Source organism: Melospiza melodia, chromosome Z, assembly GCF_035770615.1.
Source record: "Melospiza melodia melodia isolate bMelMel2 chromosome Z, bMelMel2.pri, whole genome shotgun sequence".
Classification (NCBI taxonomy): Eukaryota; Metazoa; Chordata; class Aves; order Passeriformes; family Passerellidae; genus Melospiza; species Melospiza melodia.
In genome coordinates, this window is record NC_086226.1 from 70,922,368 (window position 1) to 70,950,041 (window position 27,674).

General features: G+C 44.2%; 1 protein-coding gene across 1 annotated transcript in view; it reads right to left on the minus strand.

The window, feature by feature from the left end:
* Positions 1 to 20,840: 20,840 nt before the first annotated feature.
* PGGT1B (protein geranylgeranyltransferase type I subunit beta) overlaps positions 20,841 to 27,674 on the minus strand; it is a 37,361-nt gene continuing 30,527 nt past the window's right edge. The window contains 2 exon segments of the mRNA XM_063180942.1: positions 20,841 to 25,130; positions 25,133 to 25,267. Coding sequence (XP_063037012.1) covers positions 25,087 to 25,130; positions 25,133 to 25,267 — 179 coding nt within the window. The 3' untranslated portion in view covers positions 20,841 to 25,086.

Consider the following 27,674-nt stretch of genomic DNA (forward strand, 5'->3'; position numbering starts at 1 on the left):
GGAAATGCCGCCCGTCCCGGCAGTGTTGCGGGCTCTCCCGCTCAGCCATTGATCACCCCCCGTAGTACCCGTGTGATTGAATCGCCGAGTCGTAGAACGGCTTGGGTTGGAAGGGACCTCGAAGATCACAGAATCACAGTACCAACCAGGTTGGAAAAGACCTCTGCGGCCATCGAGTCCACTCTGTGTCCTAGAGCCTCCGCGCCCCGGAGTTGACACATGTCAACTAGACCTTGGTGCCAAGAGCTACATCCAGTCTTTCCTGAAATACCTTCACTACCTCCCTGGGCTTTGAAGAAATTCCCTCTCATGTCCAAGCTAAACTACTCCTGATGCAGCTTCAGATAATGTCCTCTCAACCCAAACATCTATTTCCAATCCCCAGGACACCTTCTAGAATGGATGGCTCAATCCTTCTTAAACCTGGCCTTACTCCAGGGTTGTAGCACCAACAGCTACTCTGGGCAACCTATGTCAGTGTCTCCTCACCCTCTCAGTGAAGAATTTCTTCCTAACATATAATCTAAACCTGCCCTCTTTGAGTTTAAATTCATTATGCCTTTTTACACTACCTGGCCATGTAATAACTCCCCCTCCGTCTTTTTCATAAGCCCCCTTTATGTACTGAAAGACCATAGTAAGGTCTCCATGGAACCTTCTCTTCTCCATGCTCAGTAGTGCCAACCCTGTCAGCCTGTCTTCACAGGAGAGGTACTATAGCCCTCTGATCATTTTTATGGCCATTTTTATGATCATTTTTATGACTCACTCCAACAGATGTGTCTGTCTTGTGCTGAGAATCACAGACCTGGATGCAGTACTCTGGGTGGATAGAGTAAGGGCAGAAGAGAGGGGGATAATCTCCTCCCTCAAGCTGCTGGCCACACTTCTTTTGATGCAAACCAGGATACAATTGGCTCTCTGGGCTGCAAGTGCACACTGGTGCCTGATATCCAACTTTTCATCCTGAGAACCCTCAAGTCCTTCTCCTCAGGGCTGCTCTCAAGGACTCCTTCTCCCAGTCTGTCCTCGCGTTTGGAATTGCCTCGATCCAGGTGCAGCTCCTTGCACTTGCACTTGCTGAACTTCATAAGATTCTCATGGCCCCACTTCTCTGGTTTGTCCAGGTCCCCCTGGGTGGCATCCCTTCCTTCTTTTGTGTCAGCTGCCCTGCTCAGCTTTGCGCCATCTGCAGATTTGCTGAGGGTGCCCTGGATCTCACTGCCCATGTCATTAATAAAGATGCTGAAGAGCACCAGTCCCAAGAGAGAGCCCGGAGGAAAACCACTCATCACTGGCCTTCACCTGCACACAGAACCATTGACCACAGCTCTCTGGCCAATTCCTTATCACTGAATAGTCCATCAATCAAATCCATGTCTCTCCAATTTGGAGATAAGTATGTCATGTGGGACTGTGTCAAAGACCTTACAGAGATCATCTCTCGGTCTTGCCTTGTCAACTTTTGCAGTCACCCCATCACAGAAGGCAACCAGTTTGATCAGGCACAATTTCCCCTTTCTGAAGCTGTGCTGGCTGTCTCAGACCACCTCCTTGTTTTTCATGTGCATTAACATTTTTCCATGAGGACCTGTCCCATGATCTTCCCAGGCACCAAGGTAAGGCTCAAAGTCTGTAATTACCCAGACCTTCCTTCATCCCCAGTCAAAAATAGGTGTGGTGTTTCCCCTTTTCCTGTCACTGGGGGCTTTGCCTGACTGCCCTGAGTTCTCAAATATCATGCAGGAGCATGCACCAGGCAGGTTTTGTGGCAGCTAGGATGAAAAAGAGGTGAAGAAGTGGTTATGATGGCCAGCACCTCCTACCCTTCCCTTACAGCGCGTTGCCATTGGAAAAGGGGTAGTAAATACCCTTTTCACCATCCACCAGAACAAACTAAAAATACTTTTAAATTTCCAGTGCTTTCAGGTTTTGGCAAGGGTGCACACACAACCATTGCAGTGGCAATAGTTAACATAGCTTAAGCTAAGGGAGAAAGAACCAGTTAGAAAGCTTTGAGTGAAAGCATGCACTGTTCTCACATTACACAGGGGAAGGAGGTTTAGTTAATTAAAATACATGAACCCTGGATTATATGAATGATGAAATGTTGCCAGTTTGACAAACACCAAATTTGACCTACTTGCTTATTTGAAGAAAAACATCAGGATAAGAAGTTCCCTTATCCCCTGAAAACTACTTTTCATATGAGTCAATAAAACAAACACTGTTGACATGCCTTGCTTGGACATTATTTACACCTGGGTTTTGGGGCCTGGATGGAAACTTGAATGGAAATTTACACTCACAAATCATGAAGACAGAGGTGACTTTTTTACATCTCCAGTATAACAAAGAAGAACTTTCTACAGAAGACTTATAAAGATATTATTTAGCATTTACTTTAGTAACCAGTTTCATAAAAATACAGAGTGCTCTGGTTGAAATTATTCTGATAATGCCAGCAAATGTACAGTGTGTGTATTCAAACTGAAACATGTCACTTAACTGGGCGTGGGGAGAACAGGTTGGTAAGGTCATATGTTGTCAGCCTTCCAACTATGTTTTGAATACTGATTTGCAAGCCTCTGAATAAGGATATTATCTCTTACCTACCTCTGCTATTCCCCAGCTTCCCTGATTCCAGCTTTCCTTACCAGCAGGCTTACCAGTTTTTAATGAGCACTTGTCTGCACTAGCACGCTGCCCACCCCTGATTGTGGCTGATGCAGGGCCACACAAACAATCAGCCTCAGACGAGGACAAAGACCCCTGGGCTCTAAGGCTGCCTTTGAAACAGCAGGATGAACTTTTGTCTTTGGTGCCTCAGCAAGGAAGACCATTCTGAGCTCCGTGCCAAAGGTGTAGATGCCAGCACAGGTGGATGTTGCTAGTGCAGACAAACGTGGAGCACACATTTTCCCCTGGCCTCCTGAAGTCTTCAGGTGGACCAAAGTGCCAGCTACTGTTACTGCCAGGACTTGTGAATTATTCCTTGTTCAACCTCTTAACAGGTCATTAAGGTATTATCTTGTTTGTGTACCTGTTTGCTCTGGCTTCAGGGTGGTTTAGAGCAAGATTTTAATTACCACCTCCATTACATGGAAGAAAACGTCCTTGAAGGTCTCCAAAGGGCAAACTCCCTCTTCTGCCCTCACACCTTTTTACTAGCCTTTTGATCCTCCCCTAGCTCAGGACTACTAAATTTGCAGTGCCAAAATTCTCATTAGCTTCAAGTGTTGGGAGGAAAAGCAAAAGCTAGAAATGACTGATACATTAAAAAGATAAGAGCACAAACCAAAGTCAGAAAAGACTCCTGTCCTTGGCTTCTGAAAAGGGCGTTAATAAGATCAGCATGACTACAGAAGTCAGGCCTATCTTTCTGCTTTGTTTCCAGCCAAAGATGTGCATCAATTGTACACCCGTTCTGCTCACAGGGGACTCTTTTTGCCTGGAGTAATGCCTGGGTAGTGTTTAAGCAGCTCTACACATCCCTCAAAATTCAGCCCAGTTGCTTAGGCAGACAGGGCCTGACCAAGATTTACAGCAGGCCCTGCGCTCCCAAGACAGCAGAAGAAAACAGTAACTAGGATGGGTGGGCATTGGAATCCTCTTTTCCACCCTACCTCAGGTTAAATATGCTTGTTAATTAAATAATTGATATGCAGAAATCTCCCAAGTGTCGTTTGCATTGACTATTAAGATAGTTTGAAGAAGGATGCAGCACTGCTTTCCAACAAGCTGTAAAAATCCTACACTTGTTAAAAAGTGCAGCTAGAGTCTTACTGCAGGAAAAAACAAAAGCCTGTCCCAAAGCACCTGAAAGGTTCTGCCAACACCTCCCCTGCCTTCAGAAGATCCTCAAACCAAAGCTTTTCAAGACATTTTAGTGCTGATTTTGCAACCACAGCTTGAGACTGAATCCGTTTCCTGCTGGTCTGTCTTCCTCTGCCTGAAAAAATTATTGGAGCCAGTGCATCACAGTGGAGATATGCAGGATGAGAACAGAATTTTTCCTGAGCTAGTATGACTGACTGTCCTGACACACAAACACTTTTCTCCCTGTGCAATGTGTTTTCTTCCAGGAGGAATTCAGAGGGGTGTTAGCCCTTATTCCACTCTCTGTAAATTGTCAGCGATGCAATTTGCTTCTCTACTTACTTCTTTTCTCCTGAACAGCTGAACCTAATGAAGATGACTTTTACCCACAGGTTTCTTCCAGTCACGCAGGCTAAAAAATAAGGCAGCAATAAGGCAGGAATTTATGCTGCCTCAGAGAAATGTGTCTGTTTTGGCTCAGGAATAGAGGCTCAGTTTTGTCTTCACAACGGCTGCCCTTCAACTGTGCGACCTTGAAGAGCTAGCGTGGATCTGTAGACCTTGGGTGTTTCAAAGTGAACATAACTATGGCCAGAGTATCTCATCATAAAACAAAAATATCCTAATCCCTTGGTTCAGGGTTGTTTGTCTTCTCTGCACAGAAGTGCCACAGGTCCATCATCCTGGAGGCTGGGCAGGTTTCCTAACAGATCCCATAACCTGATCAGCAGGACTGGACAAGTTCAGGATGTCCCATGTGCCACTGCTTTGCAGAGAGGACTGAGCAATAAAGACTGCACTCACTGAACTGCCAGTACACTGGGTCTGCAATTAGCTTTGGGTAGGATTTGTATCTAGCATGTTTCAAAGTGTGCTAAATGGGTTCAGCGTGTCTTTACTTTTTAACAGAGTGCCAAATACACAGCACTCTGCTTCAGTTCCACGATGCCTGGAAAGCAGAAAAGGATCCAAGGACCAACTACACACAATAGTCCACACAGAGGACTCTGCTCTTTCCCTCCATATCTTGCAATCACTTGCCAAGCAATGGAAGCAAAAGCTTTCCAAAAATACAATACATTAAAATCAAAATATCTCCCAGCTCTAAATTTAGAGACAGTCCTACCTCTAAAGATATTATTACTGTTTAGCAGAAAGACAATGTAAGGTTATTTTGAAAAGGATTTAGAATATAAGCCATTTACATGAAAAAAAGTAATATAAGCAAATCAGTCATGGGCTCAGTTTCTGACGCTATAAAGATGTGACACAATAAATAGTACAGTACACATGGAGCACATGGGGAGCTTCTCTCCTTTGCTTCAGACTTTGGATATCCCTGTCACAGAAGACAGGGAAAAAGCTGGCAGGGAAAAAGACAGAAGAAAAAGCCAGCAGCTCACCCCTGCCATGTCACATCCCATGTGCTTCTAGGTGCTTCAGGAAAATTGTTGGAGTGATGAGGACATGTCTAAAATGTGGAAACACACCTCTATCACACAGGCTGACTAACCCAGCCAAGTAACTGATTAAAAGCTGTGAAGAAAGGCAAATTGGATTTTAACTGCTCTTGACTGGTTAGATCTCCATCTCAGACACCCCTGAAGTATCTGACTTAATGCTGCTGCCTGACACTGAACTCCAAGTTATCTCTACATATTCTCTTAACCAGAGTCACTTCTTTGTGCAAATGCCCCTCACAATACACACATATTATGGCATGCTTTTGAATACTCTGTAAAAGAAAGAAAATTGCTGTTAGAGGAGAATTCTCCTCATAGGGGCCCAAATCCCAAAGAAGCACTTTCCTGCACATAAGCCAGAAATATGCAAAGCCTTATCTTCTTTCACATGTGGAGCAGAGCTCCAGTTTGGCTGATCAGGCAGCCCAGAGCCACCTGCCAGCCACCACTAGCAAATGTTTCATTTCTCCTCTCTGGCTCCTCACTGTGATTTCAGTTTGAACCTCTGTATAGCTGTGTCCCTTTTTGTCACCTGGACAAAAGGTGAAATGCTACCACAAGAGAATTTTACATTAGTTATTACATGAAACCAGGCAGAAGGCAGGGACAGAAATCAGTGTCACCTGCAGGTTGCAGGTAGAGAGCATGCACAATTTAAAATGCTCTTAAAATTATTTTTATATATTTCTCATGCTCGTAACATAAGGGGCTTAGAGCTTGTTTCCAGTAGTATCTATTTCTCTAAACGCTTTTACTGGAGAATAGCCTTTAAAGCTGTTTCTTATAAACAACAAACTGTTGGTTTCTGCAAACCATGTGGAGTGTAGGAAAAGATGGTAAAACAAAGCAAACAAGTGAGGACCTTGATTAAAAAAATCGAGCATGTCGTTAGCTTCCATCTGAAACTCCTGTTGGTTTACATCAGCTTATTGATTGTATTCTGCTTATAGAAAAATGCTCAAAAATGGTTTTACGGAACAGATGGCAAGCATTGGTACCATTTAGCCCATCAGATATGATTGTTTTTTTTACAACATCTAAAAATTCTCTGGAATTAATGCTATGAGACAATCCCATGCATTTCAAAAGAAGAAAACATACACCTGTGAAAGTGAACCAATTTGAATTGGAGTTTGGGTGAATAGCTGGGGTAGGAGTGAGTGTATTTTGTCTACTGCAAAAGTGAACTTACAGGGAATAATTTGGGGGAGGGTGGGGAAGAGGCAGGGTTGGAAGAAGCCTGAGACCATTTCTGGAACGACATATCATTTTGAGAGAGATGAGTGTCCTTGCTGTGGTTTGAGCTGAGATTTCAGAGTCCTGAAAGAAGGTCACACAATCTCTTTCTGCACCAGTGCCTCTGATACAAAACGCAGTTAGTTGTTAATCTGTCTCTCAGGGGTATTTTGGAGTTCTCAGATGCTACTGTGACATTTGTGACAGGTGCCACGGAGGCCCGGAATATCTCAGAGAGTATTGTAGTGAGCCTAAACAGATGTTGTGGATGTATGGATTACACAAGGAGTGTCTTGTTGGAACTAAAAGTGCTACGTGCATCTTTCTGTTCTAGGTACTATGTGCAAGTTGTATGTATGAAGGGGAGTCACAGGAGAATAACGAGTACAGATCATTAAAAGGGATAACAGGTTTTTGAAGTGACATTCCCCCGGGGGAAAAGTGATATATAATGATTTGCCCTGTTTGAGAGGTCTGAGGGAGGTTGCCAGCTAAGTGGAAAAACAGCATGCTTGCCAAAAGGGGTCACGTGCCCAGGGTTCAAGAGCTGATGCTCCGTACTGCAGGGACCCTGTGCATGGAGAGTGAGTGTGCAAGTGTAAAGTATTCTTATTGTGTCCTGATTTTCTAATAGATCTTTGTTCAGTGAAAGCCAGATGCTTAGCAGTTAACTCAGAGAAAGTTAATGCTTCCAGGCTTTATTGAAAAAGCTTTATTGATGGGGGGAAGTGGGAACAGGAAGACTGGAGTGCTGAAACCTCTAAGCAGCAATACCCTGACCCCAAGCAAATACAGTTTAGCATGCAGAAGAGTCCTTTTGCTGGCATGATTTATGTCATCTGAGAAAGCAGTTTAATTATCCCAGCAGAATACCTCCAAGCTGCTGGATAACATCAATAAATTACAAAGAGGCTGTAATCTAAAACCCTGGTCTGAAGGTTCAAAAAATGCAAAAGGAAAATGTGGAGAGCAAAAGGTCTCAGAGCAGGGAGCTGGAGAAGCTCCAAGAGTGACTGCCACCATGGGAACTCTGTGGGAGTCACACAACTGGTCTTGCTCCCCTTTTCTTCACGTACATCGAGTGTCTGTGATGATGGGACTTGGCAATGTCATTGTCTGTGTATAAACAACAGCACTGTTTGTAATAAACATGCATATTTCACACTACTGTGCCAACTCTGCTGTCTATCGAGCCATATGCTCTTGCAGAGGGTGTCTGAATTAGGTACAAACTGCTTAACTGTGGAATAAGGGACAGATGTAGCACTGTCCCATTGCAGGGACATTGCAGGCACAAGGCGTTTCTGGCCTGAAACACTTCATGATTTTCTTTGGTGTGTAAAATGGACAGAACAAGACTGAATTTTCCTTTTCTTGATTATGCTCAGGCAAGGAGAAGCAGAAAATCACCCTGGAAACTCCTCATTCACCTGCTCTAAAGGTTGTTCCAGAACTTTTAGAAGAGGGAGTGGAGGAGAGGGAGAGGGAGAAGGATGTGCACAAACACCTGGCTGTGAAGGCAGCCTTTAGAGATATGCTGGAAAGCCATCAGGATGAGTCTGGAATAAGCAATATTTCTGATAGCATCATTGTTTGCCACAATTATTCTTAAGTTTAAAAATAATTGCGGCAAACAATAATTAAACAATAGTTTAAACTTGTGGCTGCTTCATTTTTTGAAAAAAAAAAAAAACAAAAACACTGTGCCTGAATCTTTGGTGCTCCCTAGTTTGCACACGTATCAGCATCTCAGCAGTACAAGAATTTGGATTTCCTCTTTTTTCTTTCTTTTTTTTTTTTTTTTTTTTTCCTACGAAATGCGCGCACAAGTTTTCCTCAAGATACGTGCCAGCTCTGAATCGGAGCCTGGGGAAGGCAGCTCTCTCTGCAGCGTTGCCCGCAGGCGGTGGCCAGCAGCAGCAGCAGCAGCAGCATCCCCCCGGGCAGGCGCATCCCATCCCGCTGGAGCGGGGCATTCCCCGCGCACGGAGCAGGAGCGCGGCTGGGACGCGACAGATGCGCGCCCAGCTGTGCTGGGCTGGGCTGGGGGACACTTCGCGTGGAAATTGTTTTTTAACGTTTTCACCCCGTAGCCTCGGAAGTGTGTGACAAATATTAGTCGAGCCTCCAGAGTACATTAGCTGTACACACGAGTCATTCCTCCCCCGACATTCCCCTGAAAACCCGACAAGCCGCTGGCGAAGGGAGCGGGCTCTGCCGCGGGCTCTGCCCGCCCGCCCCGCGCTCTGCCCCGCGCTGTCCCGCTACCTTGTCCCGCCGCAGCAGCTCCAGGATGTAGGCGAACCGGGCGCTGTCCGCGGCCGCCTCCATGGCCCCGGGATCGCTCCGGGCGGGATCGCTCCCCTGCGCTCCCTCGGTGCCCGGCGCCGGTGCCGCCCCGGAGCCGCGGATGCGCTGCCCGCCCACCCGCGCACGGGACTCGGGATGCTGCCGAGAACGCCTCATCCCGGAGCGTCCGGCAGGGCTGGCGGCTGGCACCGCCTCTGCCCAGGTGCGGGCGCTGTGCCAAAGTGCACAAAGTTGCACCTGCTGGAGGTCTCGTCCAAACTGAGCGAGGCTGCGTCAGTCACCGAGCCTGTGGCGTTGGGCTGGTGGCTGTGCGTGCCCCACAGGGCAACACCCGAGGTGGGCATGCCTCCTTTCAAAGCACAGGTTGTAGTGGATGTATGTTGAGGAACAGAATGATTCATTTGTACTCAGGGTCCATCTGGCTTTCTTAACTTCTAAGCTTTTGTTTAAATGACAAATCGTGTCTCAAAAGAGAACACCTACTAATGTGCATAATTGCATACATGATCTCTCTCGTGTGTTTGCACTCTACTGGTGATGTGTTTGTGGGGTAACTCAAACAGGAAGAAATCTTCCTGTCAGCTCTTTTCTTCATCCCAGGCCTGATGAAGCTTTTAGGGATGAGATGGATACAACATGCCTGTATACGCCTGTGCCAGAAAAACTGGTCCCAGCAAGCCAAGTACCATCCTCTTCTTGATGAAGGCAGCCATCAGTCCCACTGAAATGTTCACACCAGGCATGAGGATCAGCTATTAGGTGAGGGAGACCCTGCACAACCACCCAGACACAGTGGGCAAGGGGGCTCCACAGGACAGCTGGGGAATGGTGTTTGACATGTGGCAGACATCACACTTCTGCTCCGTGCCTGTCCCCACTCCATGCCTTATATACACCTTCCTCCTGGTGGAGGAACTGCAGTTTGCTTCAGCCAGCAGTGGCTCATTCCTTCCTGTTCTGGAGTCAAACTTCCCCAAACACAAAGGTCCCAGCTGCCTGCAAGACCTGGGGGAGAAGCACAGGTGAATGGCCAGCCCAGTGCTGTCTCACCAGTCCTCTTCCAAGCTGAGGGGTGGAAGGTGACAAGCCTTTCTCACGCTGTAGCTATCAGGTATCCCATGGAGCACATCACCCCTGTGTGGTGAAAACACACCAAAGAGTATTTTATAACAGTATAATGTATCCCCTCAGAGGCTGCATTTCCTAAGATATTGATATAGTAGTAATGTTATCTCAAATTCTCTCTACAGGTTACTCACTGAAATAGTATATCCTTCCTTTCTCAGGAAACGGGACTCATGAATAGCTTGAGACTTTTCTGTTAATAGATATTGCACAATTATGTCTATCAAATTACTCATTATTCAAATAGCTCATTATTATGATATAGACAGGCTTTCAGTGCACTTCTTGCTTTTGTGCAAACAGCCCAGGAATAAACAATAGGCAGTGGCACTGGGGACAGTCAGATGTCATCGCCCACACAGCTGAGCAGTCCTCCATATATAATTGAATTCAGTGTGAGATATTTTGCTTCCTGGTTTGATTTCAGCTCACCAAATGGCAGTCATGTAGGAAGTTTTCACTACTCTAATTTCTATGTCTCAGTGTGGAGGGCTGGTAGAGGGCAGGGCTGGCTGAGGCTGGGACAAGGGGCTGCCTAAGGAGTACCTTGCTTCTCCCAAGCTGCTCCAGCCCAGCAGCCATCTGCAGCAAACCATGCTAGCCCCAGCAGCACTCCTGCCTTCTCCCAAGCTGCTCCAGCCCAGCAGCCATCTGCAGCAAACCATGCTAGCCCCAGCAGCCCCTGCCTCATGGCAGGCTGTACCACAATATCAGAGCGAATCTCCAAACCATAACCAGCACCAAGAGCAAACATACCTTTGACCCTACAGCTCCTTAATGACAGGCTGTGTGAAAAGCCAGGGAATTTACAGCCCTCTGAGCTCCACAGCGCAAGCTGTTCACTCCCTGGAATGCTTTCTGCGGAAGGCACGCCTGCACTGGGCCTCACTGCAGCTTTGTCATCTCTTGGTCAAGCAACCCCCAACAGCCACCAGCCAACGTGTGTGAGACAAGAGCATCCTCCTGGCTCTTGCACCATGGATCTGCTCCAAATCAGAGCTCTGTCTGGTGTTCTTCAGCCACCAACCATACCGGTACTGTGAACTGTGTGCTCTGAATTTCTGGCTGCTGTCTCATGATTTTTTTTCTTTGACAGTTGGGTTTGGGTTGTGTGCTTTTTTCTCTATTTCTGCCAAACCTTGTAGTTTGTGGCCAGCCTGGGCTGCAATTCAAGGACTTAGGACAAAAAAAAAGATGATTCCTTGTCCCCCTTCCTTCGCCTCCTCATGTCCCACTTCCATAAATTGATAAATGTAAATGTAAATGTAAAGAGATGTAAATGTAGCTCAAGTCATGAAATCAGCCAGGGTAAAAAGGATACAGGAGAAGGTGGAAGAAGCTGATGGTTCTTTCATGATCTCTTCCTGGAGTGGTTTTGTTTCAGGATTAGCTCTGTTAGCACTCCAGGTTCAGATGGCTGCCAGTGATAGTTAAGCATGAGGAAGCCACAAACCACTTTTGCATTGATTTCACAGCTTCAGCAATGGCATCCTCCCAAGCAGCTCTAGCCAGGATGATCCTGGCCCCTGCATGACAGGGCACTCTGCCATCAGGCCTGCAGAAAAGTGTTTTTTCTGCAAGTCCAGCAAGCCTGAGCAGAGCCCGTTCAGCGTCATTTACACAAGCTCTCTCCATATATCCAGACTAGCTAGGAATTTGGGACTATCTTCTGCAGAAGATAACGATTCCTGTAGCCATTCCGAGGGCCCCTGTTTACTTCTCCTTGGATAGCAGACAGCTTGTGCCAGCCTTTGCCCTGAGTGGCAGAAGGCTGACAGGGGAATGCACACTTGGAAGGCTGCAGACAGATGGGGAAGCTTCAAGTTGCAGCTGGTGGCCCAGGGGCTTTCACCCCTCTTGGAAACTGATGGCTGTGTTTTACACAACCTTTGCTGAGGTGGGCTGTATGTTGAAAATAGCTGGGAGCTCCTCACCTGTTCCACACAAGTACAAGATATGAAATTGCTTTTCATGCTTTTCCTTCTTTTGTTTTGTGTTCTACATCGGTTTCTTTCTAAGGAATCAGGATCAAATCAAACCTTCTGTTGTCATGAAATTATCTAAGAGTACATCATATTATGTTAAAGTGAAACATACAGGATCATATTTGTTTTCTGTTACTTAAACTTGAAGCAGGTCTCCAAAAGATAATAAGGATACCAGTCAGATTACCAAATTATATAAACTATTCGGTATAATTTTATATCAGTGAAAAAACTGGTCCTGAATTTTAATCCTGAAATGTCATGCAGCACAAGGTTCTGTTGTGGCATGTTGGTACACAAATGAAAACACAAAGGAAATTTGTGTTTCCTGACCTGTGAATTATGTTGATTCTCCCAGGACAATGATGACAGCTCTAGATTTTCTCTTTGATCTCCTTCTCTGTCTTAGTTGAATTCTAAACTAAATCTGAATGGTAAAGCTCACTCAGATGCTTTTGTCTTTCTGCTCCCCTAGGACTGTGAGTTATTTTCCCATTTCCATGGCACAGGGAATCCAGCCAAGCACACAGCCTCAGTAGCTGTCTAGCACCATGGGGAGGTTGATCTTCTCCCACTGTGCTCCTGTAAATACACTTGAACCTGTTGGCTATCACCACCTGAGGAAATCAGCTTAAAGGGTGTTTGAAACCAGTTGCAGGTGGTATGGTTAAGGGCTAGCTAAATAATTCAGTATTAAGGAGAGAAAGAGCAGTTCCATTTTATAGGACGCAGGGATCTGTGTAGATGTACTTTCATCTCAGACAACTCCTATGTTACTGAACAATGGAGATGCAAGAAAGGGGATGTTAAAGATCACTAGTGGAAAACTGTGCCAGTGTTCAGCATGAAATGCTTCACTGTTGAATTGTACATGTGAGCAAACATTTGAAATCCCGGAAGAAACACCTCTGAAAGGAGAGTGTGCATGTCTCTGGTAAAGACTGTGACCTGCTTTTATTCTCTGAGCCTGCATCCTGCTTGAGTAATATGAAAGAGAATACATGTGAATAGTTTATGAATTTTATATAAACTCCTTCCTTCTGCAGGGAGTGATGTAGATGTGAACTGTCACTGGCAGAAGAAAATTGCCATGGAACAGATGAGACCTTATGTTGGCTGGAAAGGTGTTGCAAGCAGGACAAATGAGACCAAGCTATTTCAAAGAGCAGAGTACTTGCATGCAGACCTAAACCTCTCCCTGCAATAAACCCCATCTCTAGTTTTTTTAGGCACCACAGGGGCATTTTTTTCTGCCATTTTTTCCCCACCTGTGCTGCTCTCAGGTAAACAGAGAAGCAAAAGTTTCCAAAGTCTTTTGACAAGCAGTCAGAAAACTGTCTGTTTGTGCATCTCTTCCACATTTTAACTGATGTTGTTTTCAAGGTGGCCAACTCCTGCACCTTCACCCTAACAGCCATGTTAATGAACTCCACTCAGGATCCAGATTTAGCCTGGGATCCCCAGATCTCTCACATGATGCAGCTGCCAAAACACATCTTCACTTTCTGCTAGAGAGTTTGATTTTTACCCTTTCAATATCTCTAAACTTCCTTAGTAATCTCGTTTTTATCCCTGATCATCACAGACCAAAATGGGGTTTTATTTATTTTCATGTACTTTAATAGAAAACAGCAAAAACGTGAAGGTCACTAAATACATAGGGCTTAATATGGCAAATAAACAACATGAGATACTGAAGCAGTGGCTAACACAACCCACTTGGTTGCTAATGGCCAGAAGAAAGATTCTCACCCTTTGCCTGTACCTCTCGTTTCTATTCTGGCTGTAAGTCCTTGGCAAATGTAATAAAATTTAAAAGTGAATTCCAAATCCATGATCTACTGGAGCCAAATAATTTGTTCTACTGTGCTCAAACCTTTTTGACACTGGAGATAACTATCCCTAGGCTTTTTTTTTCTTGCTCCCTTTAAAGACCTCTGTTCAAGTTCTATTAATATATTCATTCAGTGTTTTTGAGACACACACAAGCACACAAAATAAAGTACAGAGAGAAAACATCTGCACTGTTTGAAAAATTATCTTTATGTATGATTTCCTCCTAGCCTGTCCCATGTGACACTAGAAGAGTATCACATGCCCCTGGGAACAAGCTCATTTAAAAAATATGGGTTAAGTATGTAGACCACTATTAATATTTAATGTATTGAGTATGTTATTAGATATTTATGAGGAATAAAGTACATCATTATGCATACCATGAATATATCATGTAATTGCCATTTTTTGTTGCAACTACTGTTAATCAAGTTTGACAATACAAAGAGAATTTGGGCTATCTAAAGTTTTAACAAATATTAATTGACCAAAATACAGCAAGCTTAAGTCTATTAATTTACTGACTCTATTCAGTTACTTAAAACAATGTGTCTAATGAAGAAATCAGAGACATGCAAATCAGAGAAAGATAAGGGAAAGATGATCACTGCTGAGATCTGCATGCAAATGTTGTCATGTATGTTTTAGTAATTTTGTGTGTTTTTCAAAAGGGGCAGGTCTGTAATTGTGAAGGCTCTGAAGAATGAAGCATAGACATGAAAGCCTTTTAGACTCAGCTGGCCTTCAGAGACTATTACACCCTTCTACAAGGCCTATCCAATTCATGCCTTCAAGGTTTAAGTGTGTCAGCTGGGTTCCTACACTTTTCTTTCAGCTTAACTACACCAGGATTAGGTTTGAATTAACTTTCCTTTTTCAAAGCGGCATGCTGTGCTCCTACACTGAAATTCATCGCCTGCATTTACCCATGGGTTAATGAAGTCTTTAATCCCCTCTGAAGGTGGATTAAGCTCCCTGCAGACGGGCTGTGCTCAGAGCAAGGCGGGTGCAGGCCCTGCTGTGCCCGAGGGTGCTGTGTGACCCTCCTGTGTCACCAGAGCGAGCCTGCCCTGTCACCTGTGTCACCCGTGTGCCCGCTGGGCATCTGAGGCTCTCCAGAGCCCCCACTACCCCACTGCACCCCCAAAGGCTCCATTTAATACCAGTATCCAGCTGGGATCAGCATTTAGGAGTAGCTGCCTGCAGGAGCAGTGACTCTGCTGCCTCTGGGCAGGCAGCACTGCACTCCTGGGCCTCCTTCTGACAGCCTCCAAGGCTGACAAAGGCACTGGTGACCTGTCAAAGAACAAGTGGCTCAGACAAAGTTGGCTTATGAGTATAAAGGGATGTGCATCGCAGAGCAAAAGGTCAGAAATGTCACTTGGGGGACTTTGTCTGGAGTCACTGCAAAGAGAATTGCTCCTTTTAGTGCTAATGAAAAGCCAGGGGTGGAGTACAGTAACACTCCTACTCCCTGGTCCCATTGTGTGGAGTGTGGGGCATAAATTTGTTCCTGGCCAGCAGTATTTGGGGTCCAAACCCCCAAATCATGGCTCTGCCTGGTTCCCCTTGTGAGCTGCTCTGCAAGCAAAGCATCACGAGGTGCAGAGCCAGGCAGAGAGCCGTGGCTCCAGGCACTGTCCCACAGATACCACTGAGCAAAGTGAGCTGTTAGCCTTGCTGTGTGGCCTTGGTCGCCTTCATCTCATGGGTCACAGCACAGTCTCCCATGATGAGTCCCTGCCATGGGCCCACAAGCACTTACACACTCTTCTGGAGTTTCTAGGAAATGAAATCTCCCTGGATTCCCATGAAAATTTCTTTTCGTTCCTTTGACTTCTACAACTGCTTGACAAGCAGTTGTACAGCAGTTCTCATCAGGCCTCCCTGACGCAGCAGCCTAACTGGGCAGAACAGACTTCCCTCCAATTCAGTTACAGCACACTAAATCCACAGAGGCACACCCACCTTGCCCTGCTGTGGAGAGGAAAGTCAAATGCATGTTAGCGTGCCAAGGGTGACCCCTCTCAGTCCCCTCCCCAAATAACTTGTCAGGGAAGGATTTCAAAGATGTTAAAGGTAGACAAACTCATACTAGTTTGGAATATTGTATTGTTTATTACAATTTTACTGCATTTATGTTGAACTGCATTTATGTTACACACTGAGGTGTGTAAAATGTTGGCAAAATTGAACATTTGAGCCTGGTTTAATTTTTTTTACCATTACTTTAAAGTAAACAAGAAAAATCTGTTCCTGAGTGACAGCAGTAGACGAGCAGAAGTTCTTAGGCTAGAGCTGTCTCAACCCATAAGACAAGGCACACCTAAAGTGCCTGAATCTTCATTTTCCAGCGTTTCCAGAGCACAAAACTTTACTGAAGTGACTGGGATTGGGGCATTTACTTGTTTAAAAAAAATAAAAATCTTTCTTTATATTCCTGTTGACCCCAAATCCAGCTAGCATCAGAAAGCACCAGAAAGCTCAATTTGTTCTGACAGGGCAAGCAGCCTGTGGGTAGCTGGAGTAGGCTGGGCAGCCAGTAAGGGGATGGGAGGGAGTCCAGTCCAGACTGGCTATCATATCAACAGCTGCTGCAGAATTTAATTTCCTTTTATAGAAGGGAAACTGTGGGAACTGTTGCTCTCCAAAGTCAGTGGAGCCTTTGGTTTAAGAAACTGCCCTCCCTGGGGAACAGACACTGCGTAACATCTCAGATGCCTGTGTGTTTGCTCAGGTTTCTGCTGCAGCCAAAAACAGTGTGCTTGTGTTTGCTTTATGCAGGGACCTGTGATGCCTGCCTTTTCTGTGGCTTCTGGACCATGACTTGCAGTCACAGGAGCTGAGAAAGCCTTCAACAGTCCTGAGAGGTTACAGGTAGAGGCCAAGGGAAATGCAGTGTTAGGACCATCCAGGGGCAGAAGGAGAAACATGCCGGGAGCATTCCTGCTGCTCTGCACAGGGCCCATGGGGCACAGCCCAGGCTGGGATGCCTGGCCAGGTCTGTGCTGGTGGCCACTGAGCTCAGAAGCTGTCACAAGGCTGAGGAACAGCTTTCCCACTGATAGCTGCCATTCCCAGCTCGTGCTCAGAGCTGGCAACGCCCCTCAGCAGGGAGAAGTGTGCATCCTGGGCAGAGTAAACTTGTGCCTCTGCTGTTCCCTCATTCCTGTGTTTAATAAAAACTAGGATAAACCAGGGCTGGCAGAAGGGAAGGGGACCGGACTTGTCTTAAGGCCAGGGAAGCTCACCTTGTTAAAGCAGTTAACACCTTTTCTTCAGATGCCCACCATCACAGTCCTCATTTGTACCAGCAGCTCCTCATTCTGTAGAATTAAGTTGTTGGAGGCTGGAGTTTCTTTACACTGAAAACAGATGTCAAGGCATGGAGCCATCAGAAAAAAAATTGGTGGTAGTAGCAGTTTGCATGGTGTGCACAGGAAGCTATCTATAGCAACTGGGAAGTCACAGAGGGCATGTTATCACCACCCTGTAGGACTCATTCTGGCCACATACAGGGAGTTATATATAGAGCTGTATACAAAAATACAGAAGAGCCCCATGCCTGTGTTGGAAAGCCTCATCAGGACTTCTCTTGAGCAGACTCCTGTCCTTGACCTCACCAGAGAATTGCATATTTCAGAGGGTATTTTGGAAAGATGCTGGACAGCAAGTACCTCCTGAGGACAGCTGATCTGTAAAATACAAGTGTACAGACCAGAGTGCATGTATGTCCAATCGAACTAAGATTTCTGATTTCCTTCTGAAGTATTTTTGTGCTATTTGTAGAAACCTTCCCCCTGTCCCGCCTTCCCATCTATGTACCTCACAGATTGGCTCTACAATAAACTGTCCCAACAGAGCAAAGCTGTCTTTGCTTTAAGAATCCACAGGTTTGGGGTTCAGGGGTGGTAAAAAAATAAATTAAAGTGGAATCTAAATAACTGTAAGAAATAGTCCACCAAAGTGCCCCAAGGCAGGATAAACTGTTCCTATACCATGCCAAACAGTTCTTAGTCTAACCTGCTATGAAAGAGCACCCCTGACAAATGCTCCCTGGGCAACAGGTTTACACAGAGGATCCCTTTGCCCATTGTAGGGTCTGAATTCAAAGGAGGTTTTAATGATAAAATAAGCAGAATGGATGTTGAGAAAAAGATGAAACTTCACTTTCGTCAAGTGAGCTTATTTTAGTAAGGCTTGGCTGTAATTTAAAGAAGGTTGTTACACAAAGATTTCTGGACAGCACAACAGCAAATAAATATAGCTCTGTGCTTACAGAAACCTTTAAATTAAACAAAAGCAGCATGCAATTTCAACAGCACTCTTGCATATTTAGCTTTCCAGGCAGCATAAGCACCTGCCCCACAAGCACTCACAAAGAGCGATAAATGACAGAAAATCTTGACTCATTTTCACTTCAAATTTTTCTTCTGCAGATTTCATGTAAAAGTATAAGGTGGGATCCCCCCTCCCAGGGTGAGACGAGCCTTTGTCTCATGTCTGGAGCAAAGGGAACACAGGGAGAGTTCTGATGGAAGCTCAGGCTGGATCTTGCAGAAACAGCCTCATGAAAGCCTCCACGCTCTCCCAGACCGAGCATCCAAAGCGGTTGGGGTGGGGTGGGCTGACCTGGGCTGGGCACCAGATGCCTTCCAAACCACTCTATCACCCTCCTTCCCAGATGGACAGGAGAGAGAAAGTAAGATTGAAAAGGACTCACAGGTTCAGATAAGGCAGTTTACTAAAGCAAAAGTGAAAGTTTGCGCATGCAAAAGCAAAGAGAAAAAAATAGGTTTATTCTCTACTTCCCATTGTTGGCGAGCAATGTTCAGCCACTTCCCAGGAACAAGGCTTCAGCACCTGGAGTGGTTGCTCCAGAAGGCAAACATTGTAAATAAAAATGTCCCACTTCCTCCTGCTTTCCTTAGCTTTTATATCTGAGCTAATGTCATATGCAACGAAATATCCCTTGGGTCCGTTTGGATCAGCTGGCCTGGTTGTGTCTTCCAGAACAATCAGCTGGCTGGTTGTGCCCAGCCCCAGAGACAGCACTGACACTGTGCCAGCACTGCCCAGCTGAACCAGAGCAGCACTGTGTTATCAGCACCTTTCCAGCTGCCAGTGCAAAGCACAGCACTATGAGGGCTGCTAAGGGAAAATGAACTCAGCCAGACTCAACACAACAGATCAGCTCCTGGTCCTCATCCTAGGACTTGGTTATCATCACTGTTAGGAGTTAACATGGAAGTCACTTTCACAAACAGAATAAAATTATCAAAACTCAGTTGTTACATTCATATCTCCCTCCTTGCATTTGTAAATTTAATATAAACAACTTGTGTGGCAAGTTGAAACCTCTTCCCAGAACATTTTTAATTCCCAAGTGAGAGAGCATGCAGATTGTTTTCACAGAGACTTTCTCTTCCTCAATGAACTTTCTGTTTTTACTGTAAGTAAGGACCATATTCTTCCTCAGAATCCTACTTGTTCTCCAGTGATAGCAGCCTGTCCAGTCCTATTCCCAAGTACAGAGCCTGTATCTGCAGACAAAACATTTTAAAGGATGCCAGTCTCACCTTAGTGGAAGCAAATATCAAGGAGCAAATCCTCCTAGAAATTATGGTAAGGCATGTGGAAAATAAGTAGGTGATTTGTGACAGCCAGCATAGCTTCACTAAGGGCAAACAGTGCCTGACAATTTTGGTGGCCTTCGTAGATGGGCTTACACCGATGGATGTGGAAAGGACAGCTGACATGATATATGTGGACCTGTGTAAAGCCTTTGACACTGTTCCACATGACATCCTTGTTCCAAACTGGAGAGGGTGGACCACTCAATGAATAAGGAATGGGCTGTACAGTGTTGCTCAAAACAGTTGTGGTCAACACCAAATGTCCAAGCAGAGACCAGTGATGAGTGGCCTTTTGCAGGGCCTGGTGTTGGGACTGGCACTGCTCCACAACCCTGTGGGCAGCAGGGACAGGGGGACTGAGTGCACCCTCAGCAAGTGTGCCAGTGACTCTGAGCTGCTTGGTGCTATCCACACACCAGAAGGAAGGAATAGCATCCAGAGGGACCTGGACAGGCTTGAGAAGGGGGCCTGTGTGAACCTCATGGAGGAGTTTGGTACAGCCAAGTGCCAGGTCCTGCAGACAGAAGTACAGGCTGGGCAGCAAATGGATTGAGAGCAGCTGTTCTGAGAAGGGCTTGAGGTGCTGGGTGAGAGGCTGGACACGACCTGGCCATGGGCACTCCCAGCCCAGAGAGCCAAACGTGCCCTGGGCTGCATCCAAAGCAGGGGAGGGAGGGGATTCTGCCCCTCTGCTCTGCTCTGGTGAGATCCTATTTGGAATTCTGCATCCATCTCTGGGGATCCTCAACTTAAGAAGGACACAGACCTTCAGGAGTGCATCCAGGGGAGGCCACAAAGATGATGAGAGGGCTGGAACATCCCTCCTGTGAAGACAGACTGAGAGGGGCCTGTCTGACCTGGGAAGGAGAAGGCTCTGGGGAGACCTACAGCACCTTCTAGTACATGAAGGGACCCTAGAAAAAAGTTGGGGAGAGGGCCTTTTTACAAGGGCATGTAGTGACAGGACAAGGGGGATTAAAACTGACAAAGTAGGTGTTAGGAAAAAATTCTTCACTATAGAGGGTGGTGAGGCATTGGGAAAAGGTTTGCCTAGAGAAGCTGTGGATGCCCCATCCCTGGAAGTGCTCAAATCCAGGTTGGATTGGGCTTTCAGCAACCTGATCTGGCGGGATGTCTCCCTGCCCTTGGCAGGGGAGTTGGATGAGATGATTTTTAAGGTCCCTTCCAACCCAAACCATTCCATGATTCTATGTTCTCACAATGCAGTTATCAAACAAGCACTTCTCCAGTGCCTCAAAAATAAAGCAGTAGTGTCAGGGTTTGCTGCCTTTGATGGGTTCAGCTTGAAAACCTTTGGAGGCTGTTGTGCTCTGTGCCCTTAGGAAGACAGGTCCTCACCCAGAACATGTAACTTGGGAAAAAACACATGACAAGAGCTACAGTTAAAAAGAAATTACAGTTTTCCCACATTTTCTCAACAGCTCATCAATTTTTATTAAACTCAGAAACTAACCAGGCAAATAGAGATCCAGGAACACAAGAGCTTAAAAATGGTGAACAGAAAGTGTAAATCTACAACACATTGTAACCACTCAGTGGAGTAATTTAATAACCATTTAGTATAAAGATGTTGAGACTTTCCTTTTTCCCACCCAGTGTCATCTGAAGTGAGGAAAACTTGTTAAGTGGTGTTTTCTTGCAACAGCAAAAAAAGAGCTTTTCAGAACCACCACAGTATTTAACAACAACGTAAACAGACCAATAATCTCATTCAATGATTAATTTTGGAGATGTCTCATATTTAGTTGCAACAATAGCATCTTCTTACTTAAGGTCTCTCTGCTTCTTATGCATGTCCTGACATCTCTTTGACCTCCACAGGGACACTGATAGCAAGTTTCTCCAAAATGCCAGGAGATGGGCTGTCCATAAAAGGCTTTGACTTTGGAAACCACTGTTTCTTCCCTTCTATATCAGGCAACCCCACACTGAATGGCTCACTTGGCACAAAGTTGAAATGTATTTTTTAGGGAACACAGCGGTTTCTACAGAATATTTAATTTCTATACTGGCATCCATGGAGAAAGCAAATTTGAGGCAGCTTCTTCAGCTCCTCTCAGGTTGTCTTTTACCTTGGGCAACAGAGCAGAGAGCACGGTACTCTTAATATGTGCTTCAGCATATGCATGTCAGGTATTTCTGCAATACCCAATTTCCTTGCTAGTTTTTTCAGTGACGATGATTGTTCCATTTAGAAAAAATAGTTCTCAATATGAAAATTTATAAATACAAACATGCTTAGAAGCAGCCTTCCAAAATGGTGTTACATCTGTCAGCAGCTATGTACAAATCAAGTGGGCTGAAAGCCCTAGTGACAATGTTTAAATCCCCAGTCCTCACATCCTATGGAAAAGATACATTTGACTTCCTTTGTTCAACATACCATTTTAAAGCAGTTTTTCTGGAAGAGAAACTCGGGCCACACACAGAGTTTGGGAGTGTTTCAGATAGGATAGAGGCACTCACATTTGTCAGCCTGATAGCCAAGAGGCTTTTTGTCCTCAAGCACATGGTAAAGCCATTCAATGCATGAATTTCTTATGCAGGTTCAGTCTCAGCAATGTAAAGCTGTGGTTAACACAAAATTATTAGAGGTAGGTAATAATCACACGGTTTACTTTTTCTAGCTACATTTAAACTTCACAGTTCACATTTAAGTTTTAGCTCTATTTTGATGTATCCCCTTTAAAAGTGATTTTACGTTATGGACTTGTGTGAAACTCTTGTCCACTGATTTCTCATTTAACATTTTTCTAGTCAAAAGACACAATAAACCACAAAAATCAGAGAGACAATTCAATACAGTCAGAATCCAGATGTCTGCTACAGGAACATTCAATGTTCATAATTTGTTTGCCTGACATAAATTGGGACATTCAGAATGGCAAATCATATATGCAGAGTTGGTTATTAGTACTGATTTTTATCAACTTAAAAAAGATTAAAGATTTCAAAAGAATTAAAGTAATTAGATACTCAGTGTGAGATGAAAGCATAGGTATTTTGCTGCCTTCATCAAAATTTGGGTTAATGAGAAACAAATACACCTTAGGCAACCTTTAGGAAAGGCCAGCTCTGCAGTCAACAGGCAGCCTGAAAAGATGTTGTAGAATAACTGGGGGCCAAGGAGATAAGAAATGTAAAATCCATACAAAGAACCCAGGGTAGCTTACAGAAAACATAGCAAGAAACTTTACCTGGTTTTTTTGAGACAGAAAACTGTTAAATTACTTTCCACGAGAATTTTTCTTATTCACATTGTATGATTTTTCACTGTTACCCCCATATTCTCTGCTGAGGGACCCCGATGTCCCTCACAGATGAGAATGTGGTCACACACAGGACAACTCAGGAGCCATAGCTCAGGATTTTGCAAGTATGGATTTGCCTCACCATAGTAAAATACATAATTTTTCACTAAGCTAAGTAAGAACAAATATTTTGACTGTTTCCCAGCAGAGACTCCAAATACTTTATTCAACTCTTCTGAAACTCAAAGCTACTCCCTCTACTAGGGTATGTGGTAAAAGCTAAAAAACTCAAAGATGGTTCACCGGCAAGGCAAAGAAGCAGCGGTGGGGATGGATAGCTACAATTACATCTCACCTTCATTGTAACTACAACAGAAATCCATCCTATCCTACCATGAAGTCAACTTGTCATCACCATCTGATGCAAAGACAAGAAAATACCATGCTTTTTTGATCAATTTTTACTTCAAGATTTTTATTGTTTGGTTTTAAATGGATTTTTTTCTAGGTAGACCCCTATGACCTTAGAGACTTCTGCTCAGGGAAGCTACTTCAGCCTTTGCTGACCAACATCCCATTAAGCCTATTCAGGAAAATGGGATTCCCACAGGAATTGCAGTAGTGAGCCCCCTAGCTGGGAGACACTCTCTTTCAGGTATCTTGCTAGTTCTTTTTACTTATGGCTGGATTTTTGGTCATCTCAGCATGTGGTCAGTAAAAGCAATTCCCAAACTCTATCTTTGCTCCTTAACTCCTTCATGTTCCTTCAGTCAGTACCTTTCTTTTGCTCCCCAGTCTTACCCTACACAGCTCAAATCCTTTCCACCAGTTTGGCTCCATTACTACTCCATATTCTTCACTGGTGCCTCCAGCCTTAGTATCTCCCAGTTTTCATTTCTCTCACTCTGCAACAGTCCTACTCAAGCACCTCATTCCCCCTCTCCAGTACTGGCCTCACAGTTCTCTTGGTTCCAGACTTCCCAGTTTTTACAACTACTGTGTCTCTCCTCCTCCAAGTAAAGTGTCTACTGGGACACGTCTGGATCACACACACCCTACCCCACTCGTCCTCTGCTTTTCCAAGCAGACAATTATCACTAGTCACGCTCCCAATGCTGCCATGAAAATTAATCTGCTACAGAAATAAAACCTATCTATTTAGGTAGGAAGGCTGCTACAGGTTTGGACAAGGGGATTGTTCTGGTAGCCTAAAGATACCTATTGGACCTCTCTGACATGTGTGCTAGGGGTACAACTACTTTCCACTTGCCCTGCATTGCAAAACAGGAATCATGATTATCCCCAAAGCTCTTTTTGCTAGCCAAAAAGATCTACATCCTGTTTCTTTGGGCTCAGCAGTGGCAAATGGTGCACCTAATCTGTCTTAGGAAGTCTTCAGTTATCTTTGGAACCTTTAAGAAAAAAAAGTGCTGTTAATGACTGGCAAGTTGAAAGATGTGGTGTCTACAGAATGCACAAACTGACCTGCCACAAACACACCAGCTGCAAAGTTACTTCCTTCAACTCTGAACAGCACTTCAAGCATACAAAGTAAGGCACTAGTAAAGCACTAAAGAAGCTGAGAATGTTCATCATTACTCTAATTCAAACAACTTCAATGTATTGCAAAGGTTTGTCTTTGGAAGCAGGTTCTAATGCTACTCTTGCATACAGGTATGCTTCCAAAAGACTGGGCTGAATATCTCTTATTGATGCACATCAATATGCCACACTCTTAGTGAACTTCACATGAAGAAACTATTTCAGATGAAAACTCTGTCTGGCTAACAATCCACTGCATCTGTGTAAAACCTACTCAGAAGAATTATGAGATCCATTTAGTAAGGCCACACAACCTTAAAAGTCCAGTATATTGAATAAAATAATTTTATTTGTATTTAATTAATTTGTTTGTGAAAAACAAAGTTTATGGAATCTGAAAGTTGATGATAATAGGTAATTTTTAACTGAGACTTAATATGAGAGATTCTCTACCCAAAAATATGTCAAACAGTAAGATTATAAAGAACTTCCACATTCTGTGCTATACTGTATGATATGTAAACAATTTTGAAAATACTTCCCCATTATATATTTCGACACAGTATGCACGATTTTAAAAAAATAAAATTAAAATGAAGTTTAAATGCCTCAAGGGATTTCTCAGAAGTAAAGCCATTTGAAAAGCCATTTACGGTCTGCGGTGACAAACTTCTATATAAGCAAAATATTCCCCATTTCACAATGCAGAATAACCTGCTGAAGGCAACTCCCTATCAAAGTGATGCCAGCAACACAGATCTGATTGTATGACTCCAGCACTTAAAAGAGCACATTGGTTATACATGGCTTTTAACCCTGGGCTACAATTATGCTACCAGAACTAAATTCAAGTCTAAATCAGTCATGTAGAGAGGTGTGTGTCATCTGAACGCTGTTTAAAGTCCGTGTTTTCCAGATCTGATGAAGGTGGTGAAGACGCTCTGCTGCTTTTGTGCTTACATTTAGGGCAGGATGAACTTTGCAAATACCAGATTCTCCAATTAACGACAAACCACAGATCCCAAAGTAGGCATGTAAAGCATCTGAAAGAAAGAGAGAAAAGGAAAAAAAAATTCAGGCTGTAACAGCCAATATTCAACCCATATTCAAACACCTCTGAGTAATTCCAACCAAGGAAAACAAATAATCAGGTGCCATATAGTGGATCAGCAGGCAATCCCTCTCCTCAGGGAAGAATGATGCATCTGACTCCATTGATTCAGAAGGCTAATTGATTACTTTATTATACTATACTGTATTAAAGAGATATGTACTATACCACATCATCCTTACTTCTACTTTCTAAACTGAAAACTCGTGACTGTCCGCCGACAGTCCCAACACAAAGACGTGGACTCAATTGGTCAATGAATCAAAACACCATCACCAGAATCCAATCATCAAATTCCTGCAGATAAATAATCTTCCAACACATTCCACATGTTTGCAAAACAACAGAATCAGCAAATGAGATAGGAATTGTTTTCCCTCTGTGCTTCTCCAGGAAAAAAAACTGAGAGAGAGAATTATGTCTCCCCTTGTTCAGAGGACATGTGAATACCACAGCCGTAATTTAAACTTGAGTTTCGATGGAAGGAAAACATTTCTGCCCAGAGTTACCAGCATGAACTAAAGTCCACATTTCTTTTATAACACCTTGTGCACTACATTTTTCTGAGTGCCACAGCCAAAAAGCAAAAGAATTTAAATATCCAAAAATAACCAGTCCAGAAAGAATTTTTTTTTTCTTGCAAGCACTTTTGGCTGGTTACTTTATGAGCAGCTAACTATTGAAATGGCAAAATTAGTGCAAATAGCTGCCAACAGCAAGACTTAAAGAAATTGAAGAAGGCATTACTTTCCCTAGCTTCCTATTTTCCTAAGGATAGAGATTATCCTAATGATAGGAATTCATGCAGCTTGATCAAGAGATGGCTGCCACCAAAACGGGATACTCTCTCCTGTTCCATTCTGCTCCTGATGTCCACTTTACACCAGGGCTGCAGCTCACTGAGTCTGCCTCCTCTGGGTAGCAGCAAGCTATCAGATTGGATTATCTGCTCATGAAATCACAGGTGAAAGGTAAAAAGACTATGGGAATTTCATGTGCTCCTTGAAAAAGCTCAACATGAGCACTCTGTGTGGGTGTCAATAATTTAGTATCTCACTAAAATGATCACAGAATCATTTAGGCTGGAAAAGACCTCTAAGATCAAATTCCAATCCTTAACATTGCCAAGACCAGCACAAAACCCTGCCCTTAAGTGTCATATTGTATCTCCAGGGAGGGTGACTCAAACACTTCAAGTAGCCTGTTCCAATGTTTCACAACCCTTCTGGTGAAGATGTTTCCTACTATTCAATCTACATCTCTTCTAGTGTAACCTGAGGCTGTTTCTTCTTATCCCATCAGTTCTTTTTAAATAATGCTAGTGGCCTCCACAACCAACAATAGTTTGATGTCTGTTAGCATGGGAACAGCAAGACTACAAAATATTATTTTCCTGAATAATCAGCTGGAAAGAGTTACTTGCTAACATTGAAAGTCCATGTCACACGTAGATTATCACCAGCAGTTGACTGTATTCTGAAATTTCTTCTAGTCTTCTTAAAAACATTATTGCATAGCAAATACAGTTTGAGTCCCCAAATTTAAACAGAGCTTTTATAAAGTAGGAGCCCCAGAAATTAAAATCTAATTCTGATTAAGCCTTAGGAACCTTTATATCAAAAGACAACTTGCCTTTCAGATATGAGACAGAGCTTGCAGGAAGCTTAGTTATGTAACTATAACAATGAAAACACAGAAGCAATCTTTGCAATGTTGCATTTATAGTCTTTCTTTGTATCAGAACTGCACTAACTTTGTGGGGAGGGACCCCACAAAGGCAATCAAAATCTGACTCCTGGCTCTGCACAGGACATCCCAAGAGTTACACCACATGCCTGAGAGCATTGCCCAAAACTTTCTTGAACTCTCACAGGTTGGTGCTATGAGCACTTTCCTGAAAAGCCTGTTCCAGTGCCCAACCACCCTCTGGGTGAAGAACCTTTTCCTAATATACAAATTAAACCTCCCCTAATGCAACTTCAGGCCACTCCCTTGTGTCCTGTCACTGTCACAGCAGAGAAGAGATCAATGCCTGCCTTTCCTCTTCCTCTCACAAGGAAGCTGCACCTGCAGTGAGGTCCCACCTCAGCCTCCTCCAGGCTGAACACACCAAGGGACCTCAGCCACTCCCCACATGGCTTCACCCCAAGGCCTTTCACCATCCTCATGGCCCTCCTTTAGACACTCTCTAACAGCTCAATGCCTTTTTTGTGTTGTGGCACCCAAAAATGTCCCTGGCACTCGAGGTGCCATGTACTGGACAGTTTGTCCAGAAGGATCTTGGAAGGGACACTACTGAAAGCCTTAGATTACATCAAATGGCTTCCCTTGGTCAGCTG